Here is a 13,677-nt window from a genome sequence, read left to right on the forward strand (position 1 = left end):
TATGTACATATACATATATATGTAGGTATGTACATAGATATATGCATATATTTATATATTTTTTATATTATATATGTATATGTATGTGTGTGTGTGTGTGTGTGTGTATATATATATATATATATATATATATATATATATATATATATATATGTATGTATAAAATTTAACAAAAACACAACAAACAGAAATATTACAAAAACATAACAAACAGAAAATTAATAGCTTATTCCTCATCAGTCAACATTCAAAAGACCGTCGCAATTTCACGCCTTTAATGTTGATATTGTTCACTTTTGGTGGCAGTAGTGGCAAAAGGCCACTGGAAATAGTTAACGAATGTACAAGACACTTGGAGGATATCGGGTTTTAATCATAGATCACATTTGTTTCTGCACCGCACACCAGCTTTAAGTTGCTGAGTTTATGCTCATATACTATTATGAATGATCATTCTTTATAATTACTATACAGTTGAAGTAGTTGCATGCTGTCAACTTAATGTGACAGTCCCCTGAAGGGAATAATACTACTGTTGTTCAGACCTAGGAAGCTGCACCGCTTCCTGTTGGCCTTGACACATTTCCTGTGTCCTTATGTTTACAAGGGGGAGACCAGCACCTCCACCCAGCTAAGCCTGCATCCAGAGACATGTTTCTGAGTCTTTGCTCGTCATCAGTCTGGAGTAGCATGACCTGCTAGTCGAAGATGCCTGTCAAGCTCTTGTAAACATATAATAATTCTAGTGAAATACATTCACTGATTTCAAAAACAGAAATAATGCATTTCTAAATCTCTCAGAGAGATTTAAGCAGTAGTGATACGATGAAGTAGATACAAGCATCTTCGACTAGCAGGTCATGCTACTCCAGACTGATGACGAGCAAAGACTCAGAAACATGTCTCTGGATGCAGGCTTAGCTGGGTGGAGGTGCTGGTCTCCCCCTTGTAAACATAAGGATACAGGAAATGTGTCAAGGCCAACAGGAAGCGGTGCAGCTTCCTAGGTCTAACCAACAGTAGTATTATTCCCTTCATGGGACTGTCACATTAAGTTGACAGCATACAACTACTTCATCATATTACTAGTGCTTAAATCTCTAAATGTATTATTTCTACTATATAGTTGAATGTTCTTCAGCAACAGCCATGTGTGGGTGCTTCATCAGGTGGAATACAATTAATTCCTTGTGTGTGTGTGTGTGTGTGTGTGTGTTTGTATATAGGCATAGCTGTGAGGTTAAGAGTTTCAGTCATTACACTACGGCCATGCTGGGGCATCACCTTCAAGAATTTTTTGTCAAAAGAATCAACCCCAGTACATAGTTTTTTTTTTTTGGTGTAAAGCCCGGTATTTATCTATCGGTCCCTTTTGCTGAATCGCTAAGTTACGGGGATGTAAACACACCAACACCAGTTGTCAGGCGGTTGTGGGGACAAAGACACACATGTAGATACATATACACATATACGACAGGCTTCCAGTTTCCGTCTATCAAATCCACTCAAGAATCTTGTCGGCCTGAGGCCATAGTAGAGGACACTTGTCGGAAGTGCCATGCAGTGGACTGAAGCCAGGACCATGTGGTTGAGAAGCAAGCGTCTTACCACACACTCATGCCTGTGCCTATGTATATATATACACACATATATATTATTTATATTATATATATATCTAATATAAATAATTAGTTGCAAATTATACATTGTTTTCTAGCTTTCATAAAATGGTATCCACTATTGATTGTTTTATGGCAGCCAACTGTTTTCCATTATATTCTTCACAAGGGGTACACCAGTACCATGGGACATAACAAATGATTATGCTGCCAGATAAAGATTGAGAACTTCTGCTCTACATGATTATTCGACTTGGAGTTTGCTTAAAAGAAATAAATAAATAAATAAAAAAACAGCCAGATCTCCTTGTCTCTGAGTTGTAGGAAGCATGGTCAAGATTGGGATGCCTTTGACTAGTTGTCTGCTGAAGCAGAGTTGGCTGTGGGTTAAACACCACAGCAACAAAATTAGTTAGAAAAGGAAACCACAAAGTGGTTAGCTGACCTGCTAGAAATGACAGCAAAATATCCCCAGAGAACACTCTTTTGATACCAACCCACCTGTATTGCTCCTGCTTCTATGATACAAACTTTCTGTATAAAGTGATCTAAATTAGAATATACCATTAAAATTCCTTGTTAATTTATGTTCCAATTACCAGCTTAGTAATGACCAAGATATTTTACCAAATTCTTTATTATTTTCAAAAATGCAATATAGTTCAACAGATGTATGGTAACAAAGGGGTTAACTCATTTGTTACCATATCAGACAACGTAGCCCCTGATCTATGAAAGAAGAAAAGCTATTATGATCAAAGCCGGACTGTCTTTGTTGTATCATGACTGTCGACTAAACAAAACTAGGTGTTGGATTATTAATTTATTTTCCACTGACATTCTTGACGGGGTGTCTGATTTTTAAATCTTTGTAAATATTCATTGTGATGGTGGTTAAAGTTTGTGGTGTTGGCAGCAGTTTTTAGTCATAAAATTAATAATAGATTTGCTTAAAATGCTAAAATTGATATAATAATCAGCACTTGGATTATTTCTGTGGTTTCATATATTTGAACCAAACAACCTTAAGAAGTAATTTTATTAACTGAACTGATTAGTAAAATACTAGCTGCCAAAAAGAGTGCCACTAACATCATGGAAATAAATAATAAAGTCTTCTGTAAGAAAAATGAAAGCAAAACAAATCTTTTTATGGTAAATCAATTCACTGAGACTCAGTAAACAATAGATAAGTAATGATAGTCGTGGGGGCAGGTTTCAGTTTTGATCTTTAATCCTTTAGCATTCAGATTAATACCCTGTCAAATGTAATGCTTATTTATTCACTAAACCCCTGCCACTTCCAGCACCATGACCACCAATTCACATGATTTTGACCTTCCTTGGTCTCATCATTGATGGATGCTCGGCCACTAGAGATAGTGACTCTTCTCCCTGCCAACATTATATAGAAAAACATTGCCAGAACAGGTGCTGGTGTTGCGATTAGCTAGTGAGCTTGTTAAAAAAATATATATTAGCAACAGATAATGAAAGGGTTAAAAGATAGGGTAGGGGTTATTATTGCAGTTGATTTTTTTACTACATATCTATATGCTGTGATTGCAATGCATTCCTGTTTGTGACCTAATGCTGCTAATTGTTCTTGAGGGAAATGTATGAATGTCACCTCTTCCAGTTTCCTGTAGCACTAAAAATGTTAAGCAGTTAATACTGATGTAAAATAAAATGTCAAATGTGTATATCTGAATTTTAAAACAAAATATGATATGTTTGTTCTGTCTGTTTCAGGTCAGAAGACATGCTTGCATGTTCACGGTGTTTTTCCATACTTGTACGTGCCATATGATGGCACGCAACCTTGCAGTACATATCTGCACCAATTTGCTGCCAGCTTGGATAAGGCCATTAACATTGCTACCGGTCATTCTACCAGCAATACCAAACATGTGTACAAAATCAGTTTGGTGTCTGGAATGTAAGTGTTATTTATTTTATAATATATATATATGTGTTTGTGTGCGTGTATTTATGCTCATCTGTCACATGACCCATTTCTATCTTACTTTATTTGCTTATTAGTGGTGTACCATCATGAGTTGTAATAGGTGAGTTATGTTGCTCTTGTGGCAAATGAACTAAAAAAAGATTATTATGACAATGATAAATGCTATTGTCATCATCATCATCATCGTTTAATGTCCACTCTCCATGCTGGCATAGGTTGGATGGTTTGACATGGAGCTGACTAGCAGGGAACTGTCTAAACTTCAACAGTCTGTTGTGGCATGGTTTTTATGGCTGGATGCCCTTCCTAATGCCAACCATTTAGCAGAGTGTGCTGGGTGCTTTTTACATGTCGTTGGCATGGGTGTGCGAATGCAGCACCGGCACGGGTGCTTTTTAAGTGGTACTGGTACCTGGAAGAACAAGCCTGTATGTGTGAGAGACAGTCATTTTTCTTAGCTTAACAGGTCTTATCAAGTACAGCAAATCGCCACATCTTCTGGTCCCTTGTCATTTCCTCAGTGAGGCCCCATGTCTTCCTGGGTCTAATAATAATGTGAGCAGGCAGAATTGTTAGCACGCCAGGTGAAATGGTTAGCGATAATTCATCTGCTGCTACATTCTGAGTTCAAATTGAGTTGGCAGAATAATTAAGATTCTAGGAAAATGTTTAGCAGTATTTTGTCTGTCTTTATGTCTTTGAGTTCAAATTCTGTCGTGGTTGACTTTGCTTTTTGTCTCTTTGGGATTGTTGAAATCAGTACCAGTCAGGCACTGGGGTTGACTAAGCCCCCACTCCAAATATTCAGGCCTTGTGCCTATCATCGAAAGGATTATTATTATCACTGTATAAAGGCAGTAACAGAGTAGAAGTGATAGTAGCATGACAAGCTAAATTCCTTCAGGTACATAGTTCAAACCCTCCCTTTGATTGACTTTACCTTTCAAGGTTTACCTTTTCCTGAGGTTGATAACATAAATGCCAATCAAGAACTGGGTTTGATGTAATTGATCCTTCTCTTTGAGTCGATAAAATGAGTTTCAGTTGATAAAACCGATAAAACCAACCATGCTCCTAAATCTGTGGATTTGTACTGAAGGAATCATAACCCTAACCATTGTCATCAACAGGCCAGTAGGGGTGGGAGGGACAGTAGAGTGTCTGACCAGCTTCCCTACATTATTTAGTTTGATTCCTTTGTATTCTGTGCGACACTGGGATTGATGTGGTCTCTCCATAGAATTAGCAGAATTGCTGTCTCCAACACATAGCAGACACAGTTCTCAGACAGTGCTAAAAGCATCATCATCATTCTTTAACATCCATTTTTCCATACTGGCATAGGTTGGTTGGTTTGACCAAAGCTGGGAAACTGCACCAAGTTCTAGTCTAATTTGGGTTGGTTTCTACGGCCAGATGCCCTTCCTAATGCCAACCACTTTAAAATGTGTGCTGGGTGCTTTTAACATGGCATTACATGAGCACTTTTATGTGGCACTGGCACAGGTCTCTTACAGGCCCTCTTCACCAGGAGGAGTGGCCATAATACTTTGACTGTAAAGAACCGCTCTTTTTGAGTACAGCAAAGCACCAGATATCTCAGTCCTTTGTCATCTCGTTTGAAAGGTTCATCGTCATCATTCATTATGTATGCTGTTTATCCTCAGGTCAGTCCTAATCATGTTTTGACCACCCTGTCTTTTATTCACTGATACATTTATCTTGACTGTAGAATGTGATTTGAGGAATACTCAGCTGCTGTCTCAAGCAGCTTCAGCAACCCTGTTGCTTATGTATGTTCTTTTTCTGCTTTAACAAATATTGAAAAATTATCATCTTCCACATCACCTTTGTTATTTTGGTCAAGAACTGAGCTCACTTTGATTATTAGGAATTGTATTTAAGAAATTGCTAAAATATTTTGTGTTTAACCAGTTTTATTGCACATAAATTTTAACAACAAAATCTTATATGGACCCCACTTAAGAACCAGATTTATGCCTGTTCTTAAATTTCTGGCCTCGGAATTGTTAGAGCAGTGAACAAAACAAAGTGTCTTATGGTATTTGTTATTGCTTTTTACTTTCTAAGTTCAAGTTTTGTCGAGGTCAGCTTTGCCTCTCATGCTTCTGAGGTTATTGAAATGAAGTAAATAGTCAATTAGTGAGATTGATTTAATCAACTAATGTCCTCCCATCAAGTTTCTAGGCTTGTATCTATATCAGAAACAATTGTCAGTGCAGTGAGTGAGTAGGTAGAGCATCATAGAATAAACTTTTAACATTGTAAGTTCAAATACTACTAAAGTCGAAATTTTATCTTTAATACTTGGGGAGAAGATAAAATGAAGTATCAGTTAAGCACTGGGGGGGGGGGGTAGATTTAATGGACGAACTCTTCTTATCAGATGTTTGGCCCTGTGCCTAAATTAGAAATGTTCGGAAGGGAGATTGGCAGAGGGTTTGTTAGGGTGTTGGGGAAAATGCTTAGTCATATTTCTTCCAGTTTTCTGTATTCTTTGTTCAAATCCTGCTGTAACCAAGTTTGTTTTTCATACCTCTACAGTCAAATATAGGGGTCCGTGGTATTGATTAATCCTTCTCAATTGCTGCCCGTGTGCCTACATTAGGAACTATTACTATTATTGCTTAGCAGCATTTTGTCCATCTTTCATTGAGGCTGACTTTACCTTTCCTCCTCTCAAGGTTGATAAAATAAGTACCAGTTGAGTACTGGGGATCAATGTAATTGACTTATCTTTCTCCCTCGAAATTGCTGGCCTTGTGCCAAAATTTGAAACTATTATTATTATTATCATCATCATGTGAGGAGGCATGGCCTAGTGGTCAGGGAGTTGCACTCACAATCACAAGATCATGGTTTCAATTCCTAGACAAGGTGGTGTGTTGTGCTCTTGAGTAAAGCACTTCATCTCATGTTGCACTGCAATCACTTCAGCATCTGATGCGTACTACATTGTGCACCTGTACAGGTAGCATCAATTTGATGTAGGGAGTAATCCAATGTATTTGATCACATATAGGCGCAGGAGTGGCTGTGTGGTAAGTAGCTTGCTTACCAACCACATGGTTCCGGGTTCAGTCCCACTGCGTGGCACCTTGGGCAAGTGTCTTCTACTATAGCCTCGGGCCGACCAAAGCCTTGTGAGTGGATTTGGTAGACGGAAACTGAAAGAAGCCCGTTGTATATATATATATGTATGTGTGTTTGTGTTTGTCCCCCCACCATCGCTCGACAACCGATGCTGGTGTGTTTACGTCCCCCGTAACTTAGTGGTTCGGCAAAAAGAGACTGATAGAGTAAGTGCTAGGCTTACAAAGAATAAGTCCTGGGGTCGATTTTCTTGACTAAAGGCGTTGCTCCAGCATGGCCGTAGTCAAATGACTGAAACAAGTAAAAGAGCAAAAAGAGTATGTATTTGATCACTATAATCAAATCATTTGTGCAGGTTATTCAGCAAATGCTGAACACTTCTGCGTTATCTTCGATGAGAGGGTCCATCACATTATTATTATTAAGAAGACAGCAAGCTAGCAAAATGCTTAGCAGCATTTCATCCATCTTTATGTCCTGAATTCTAATTCTGCTGAGGTCAATTTTGCCTTTCATCCATTCAGGGTTGATAAATAAGTACAGTTGAGTACTAGGGTTGATCTAATTGACTTATCCCCTACCCTGAAATTTCTGGCCTCTTGCCAAAATTTCAAATCCTTATTATTAAGATAGTGAGCTCACAGAATCGTTAGCACGCTGGGCAAAATGCTTAACATCATTTCATCTGTCTTTATGTTCTGAGTTCAAATTCTGCTGAAGTCTATTTTGCCTTTCATCCTTTTGGGCTCAATGAAATAAGTACCAGTCATGTACTGGAGTTGATATAATTGACTAGCATCCTCCCACAAAATTTCTGGTCTTGTGCCTATAATAGAAAGGATAGTTGATGTTTTTGTTATTAAGGCGGTGAGCTGGCAGAACTGTTAGCACGCTGGACGAAATGCTTAGCATATTTCGTCCATTGCTACGTCCTGAGTTCAAATTCTGCTGAGGTCAACTTTACCTTTCATCTTTTCGGAGTTGATAACTTAAGTACCAGTTATACACTGGAGTCGATGTAATCGACTCATCCCCTTCCCCAAAATTGTTGCCCTTGTGGCAAAATTTGAAACTATTATTATTATTATCATTATTATTATTATTACTATTATTAAGGTGGCGTACTGGCAGAATCAAAAGCACACTGGACGAAATGCGTAGCAGTTTTTCACCAGTCGCTGCGTTCTGAGTTCAAATTCTGCAAAAGTCGACTTTGCCTTTCCTCCTTTCGGGCTCGATAGATTAAGTACCAGTGAAACATTGGGATCAATGTAATCAACTTATCCCTTCCCCAAACATTTCAGGCCTTGTGCCTATAGTAGAAAGGATTATTATTATTAAGACATGCTGGGAAAAATGATTAGCAGTGTTTAATCCATCTTTATGTCCCAATATCAACTTTGTCTTTTACCCTTTTGGGACTGATGAAATAAGTATTAGACAAGCACTGGGGTTGATGTAATCGACGAGCCTTCTCCCCCAAATTTCAGGCCTTGTGCCTATAGTAGATAAGATTATTATTAATAACGAAATATAACAGTCAAATAAATAAGATACTTCTGGATGTGACTCCATTTTCTATTGAATCTAATATTGTCACCACCTTCCACCCCTGATCAAGATATCTGATTTCATATATTGATCAAAGAATTCATTAGTCATTGTCATAATTTTATTTAATTTTTGTAATTAGGAGTGACTGTGTGGTAAAAAGCTTACTTCTCAACCACGTGTTTCTGGTTTCAGTCCCACTGCATAGCACCTTGGGCAAGTGTCTTCTGTGGCTTTGGGCCAACCAAAACCTTGTGAGTGAATTTGGTAGACTGAAACTGAAAGAAGCCTGTGATATATATACACACATACACACATGCATATATGTGTGTGTGATTATCCTCACCACCACTTGACAACCAGTGCTGGTGTGTTTGCCTACCTGTAACTTAACAGTTTAGCAAAAGAGATCGATAGAATAAATACCAGGCTTAAAAATAAAATGAATTACTCAAGTCGATTCATTCGACTAAACTTCTTCAAGGTGTTGCCAGCATGGCCGCGATCTAATGACTGAAAGAAGTTTAAAAATATATACTGTTAAGAGTAACTTTGTCTTCCTTCTTTCTGAGAGTTGATAAAAATATATACCAGTAATACACCAGGTTGAGTTTATTGATTCCATCCTCACAATCATTGTGCCAAGACTAAAAGTCGTTAATTATTATTAACAATGTTGACAGACTGTAGGCGTAGGAGTGGCTGTGTGGTAAGTAGCTTGCTTACCAACCACATGGTCCTGGGTTCAGTCCCACTGTGTGGCATCTTGGGCAAGTGTCTTCTACTATAGCCTCGAGCCGACCAAAGCCTTGTGAGTGGATTTGGTAGACGGAAACTGAAAGAAGCCCGTCATATATATGTATATATGTATGTGTTTGTCCCCGCAACATCGCTTGACAACCGATGCTGGTGTGTTTATGTCCCTGTAACTTAGCGGTTCGGTAAAAGAGACCAATAGAATAAGTACTAAGCTTCTAAAGAATAAGTCCTGGGGTCGATTTACTCGACTAAAGGCGGTGCTCCAGCATGGCCGAAGTCAAATGACTGAAACAAGTAAAAGAGTAAAAGAGACTGGGTTTGTTTCCAATTTACTTGTACCACATAGCAGAGTAAGTTGTCACTGACTGTCTCTTTCTAGCCTTGAATGAACCACAGCAGGGGAGGCTTCATTAGGGCCTTTGCAAGATAGGGGGGGGGGAGAAAAAAAAATAAGGTGTTTCATTTTAGCAATGATTATAAAAGAAGACATTGTGAATTTAGATGCCAAACAAAGTGTCTTATTCATTCAGTTTTGAATGTTTATTAAGCACACCTGGTCTCTTCATTTGGTAAAAAAAAAAAAGGAAAAGGAACAAACAAACAAAAATACTATTGTCTGGTCCATGCTATCTACACAGATTGTATAGAAACTTGAAATGCTAGGAAGATGCACGTGTAAGTGAGTAAGTGTGCGTGCATGTGTGGATGTGTGCACGTGCATAGACACACATAATGTATGTGTGTGTGTGTATATATATGTTTATGTGTGTGTGTATGTATATATATAAATCTGCTGGTGGCTATTTCTGACTACTGTATTTACTTACCAGTTCCATCATGTAACACTGCACTGCTATGTATTTCTGTCAAATCTATGCAAATCAATTTCTCTCTTTCACTTTGTACGTGTGTATATTATTTATATATATATATATATGTGTGTGTACGTGTGTTTGTACACCTACTTATATATATGTATATGTATATATATATATATATATATGAGAGAGAGAGAGGTGAGGAGGCACAAATATATGCATCCGCACATACACTCCTCTTCTCTCAGATTTCCTAAACAAAATACCTTGATGGTTAAAACTGCACTTAACCATACAAGATCATTTCTTTGGGAATCTTTCTCCTAACTACTTTCATCAGTGCCTCAACTTTACTTTTTCAAAAATTCTTCAAAGTAACATAACCTGTTTTCTTCTCTCTCTCTCTCTCTCTCTCTCTCTCTCTCTCTCTCTCTTTCTTTAAACTATTTTATCAACTCTATCACAGTAAACAACTGTTTTTAGTTTAGTACAAATGTTCATCTCTATAAAATTTGTTTTTATCCCTTCGCTTTCTCCTCACCTCATTCTTTCCTGACATCTTTCTATCTCTCTATATGTCTCTCTTTCCATGCCTCTCACATTCTCCTCTTTCTGCCACTCTCACATTTTCTCTCTCTCACACACTTTCTCTCTTTCCCTCCCTCCCTCTCTTTTCTTACCAATTTCCCAAGCTGGTTGGTTCCTACTTCAGTTGGCATTAACATGATGTTCTGATTGCTATTTGTGTTCACTGAACGTCCATGCTTTCTCTCTCTCTCTCTCTCTCTCTCTCACACACACACAAACACACACTCACTGTCTCCCATTCTCCCTTCTCTCTTCTCCATTCCCACCACCACCACCACTACTACTGTTGCTGCCATAGCAACCACCAATCCTACTGATAGCTGTAGCACTGTTTAGTGAGTACAGCTTCAGTGTGTGTGTTTGTGTGTATTTATGTGTATGCATTTGTATGTGTAGAGAGAGAGAGAGATAGAGAGAAAGAGAACTAGAGCCAGTGACTTGAAAATATGATGTCTGCAGTCACCAGCATTTCTTCTCTTTTTCTCTCTTCCATTCTCTTTCTCTCCACCCTCTTCACTTTTATATGTCCTACTCTTCTGCCTGTCTTTCTGACTGACTGTCTGGCTGCCTGCCTGCCTGCCTGCCTCTTGTCTTACTCCCTCTCTACCTGTCTATCTCACTGTCCCTCTCCCTTTCTTTCTCTCTCTCTCTCGCTATCTGTTTGTCTGTTTAGCTATCTGGCTATCTTTCCCCTACCACTCTTCTAACTGACTGTCACCTCATTGATTTCAAGAGTGGTTGTGTTATGTCCAGAGGCTGTTAGTTATTATGGCTGACCTCTTCACTCAGCACATTACTACACACATATGCACCACGCACACACACACACACACACACACACACACACACACACACACACACGTGCCTGCACAGACTCACAACTAGACATAGGCACTCACTCACGCACGCGCATGCATGTATGCACGAACTCCCTCTCACTCATTTTCTCTCCAGGCACTTGTGTCCCTTTCACAATTGATAGCAGTCAATGCATTTCCTCTTTCTCAGCTCTTAAATATTGCAGCTGGGAGAGTTTGTAGTAATATTGATGACTGCGGCGATGATGATGATGATGATGATAGAAATGTTGGCTCCCTTTGTACATGCACACACACACACACACACACACACACACGTATATACATACACATATACATAGTTTTATCACTGATCATTTATTTTATTTTTATATTTCTTTGACAAAGGCAGAAATGATCTTTTAATTGAATTTTAATTATTTGTTACCTTCCAAAATCAGAATGGACTAATGGGGCACTGTATAAGTGTGTGTGTGTGTGTGTGTTGTGAAAGAGAGAGAGAGAGAGTGGTTACAGTTGACTTAAGACTTGTATTTTCAAGATATTAATTCTGTTATTTCATTCTTAATTTTAGTTTTATCTAGAACTGTGAGCTACAATATGTGTAACCTGGTTCCAATTTATCAGAGAATTCCTATTCCAAAGCCCTTTCACAGCACCTTGTACACAAAAACAACATACATGCACCACAGGTTATCTCTTTTCATCTGTAAACTGGATTTGAACCCCAGTGGTGTATGCTATTGTCAGTTACATAGTGTTTCCATCTGCCAGCTTTCACCAACAAACGATAAACTGTCTCAGGCTTTCTAAACATCTCTATGGAATCTATTTGACAGCTGGATGGACTACCCCTGTGAAATTTTAACCCTTTAGCATCCAGGTTACTCTGTTAAATGTAATTCTTATTTATTCATATTGTTTTGGATTAATCATGCATTAATTTATCTTTAAACTTCAAGATTTTGATGATGTGATTCTTTATTTCTGTAGAGACATTGTAGGTTGGATGTGGGAGGCCACATATGGACAGTTTGAACATACAATAGGTACAACATATGGGCTGGACATGACTGGTTTGGATGCTAAAGGGTTAACTCCCTACTCTCTCAACTTGCCAACATTTGAACCATTAACTCTTTGTTACCCTAATTGTCAGTGGTTATTTAATTACCTTAATTTATAAACTGACTGGATATTTTTCTTTTTCTTTTTTTTTCTTCCATCTCTTGCAATATAAGAAACGAGAGTTGGTATGCAAGTCAATAGTGTGTACATAGTGCAAGGCAACATGTATACAGAGAGGCTTTATTTATGTGCCTCTGTATGTGTCTGCATGTGTGTGTGTGCGCACGTACTTGAGTGTGGGTGTGTGTGGCATTTCTGGCAGATTGACAAGCAGCCAGTGCTTGAAACGTAGCAGATGTACAAGAGTTTATTGGTTGAGGAGGCAGTTGAAACCTCTCACTTGTGATATTTTTTTCATGTTTCAACATTAAAACAAGTGATAAACACGTGGTCTTAGTATCATCAGTTACAAGTCTGTTGCTCTTTCGTTTCAAATTATTAGAGCTTGTAATATCTAATGCAGAATTATATATCAAAAAATTGTTTCAAAGGTGTAGGCATGGCTGTGTGGTTGGGAAGCTTGTTTTCCCAACTACATGGTTCTGGGTTCAATCCCATTGTGTGTGGCACCTTAGGCCAATGTCTTCAACCATAGCCTCGGACCGACCAAAGCTTTGTGAGTGGATTTGGTAGACAGAACTGAAAGAAGCCCGTCGTATGCATATGTCTACATCTATGTGTGTGTGCGCATTTGTGTCTGTGTTTGTCTCTCCATCACTGCTTGACAGCCGGTGTTGGTGTGTCTATGTCCCCGTTACTTAGCGGTTCAGCATAAGAGATTGATAGAATAAGTACTAGACTTAAAAAATAAGTTCTGAGGTTGATTTGTTTGACTAAAACCTTTCAAGGTGGTGCTCCAGCATGGCTGCAGTCAGATGACTGAAACAAGCAAAAGAATAAAGGAAGTAGTCACAGGCATGATTGCATGGTTTAGGAAACTTACATTACAACCACTCAACACTTTGGGCAGGTGTCTTTTGGTATAGCACTAGGGTGAGGTCAACTTCACCTTCCATCCATTTAAAGGTTGATGGAACAAGAACCAGTTGAATACAGGAGATTTCTGTTAATGTTGTTGCTTAACTCCAAATCAATCCTTATGCCTTGTGAGTGGATTTTGTAGACAGAAACTGAAAATCCGCCGTTACGTTCTGAGTTCAAATTCCGCCGAAGTCGACTTTGCCTTTCATCTTTCGGGGTCGATAAATAAAGTACCAGTTACACACTGGAGTCAATGTAATTGATTTAATCCCTTTGTTTGTCCCCTCTATATTTAGCCCGTTGTGCGTGCGTGTGTGTGCTTGTCTCCCCCC

At 38.5% G+C, this 13,677-nt stretch overlaps 1 protein-coding gene across 1 annotated transcript in view; it reads left to right on the plus strand.

Annotated features, from left to right (window-relative positions):
• LOC106878644 (DNA polymerase zeta catalytic subunit) overlaps positions 1-13,677 on the plus strand; it is a 91,957-nt gene that overhangs the window by 44,748 nt on the left and 33,532 nt on the right. The window contains exon 3 of the mRNA XM_014927923.2: positions 3,372-3,558. Within this exon, the coding sequence (XP_014783409.1) occupies positions 3,372-3,558 (187 nt within the window). The remainder of the gene's footprint in view (positions 1-3,371; positions 3,559-13,677) is intronic.

This window comes from Octopus bimaculoides, chromosome 24 (assembly GCF_001194135.2).
Source record: "Octopus bimaculoides isolate UCB-OBI-ISO-001 chromosome 24, ASM119413v2, whole genome shotgun sequence".
NCBI classification, from domain to species: Eukaryota; Metazoa; Mollusca; class Cephalopoda; order Octopoda; family Octopodidae; genus Octopus; species Octopus bimaculoides.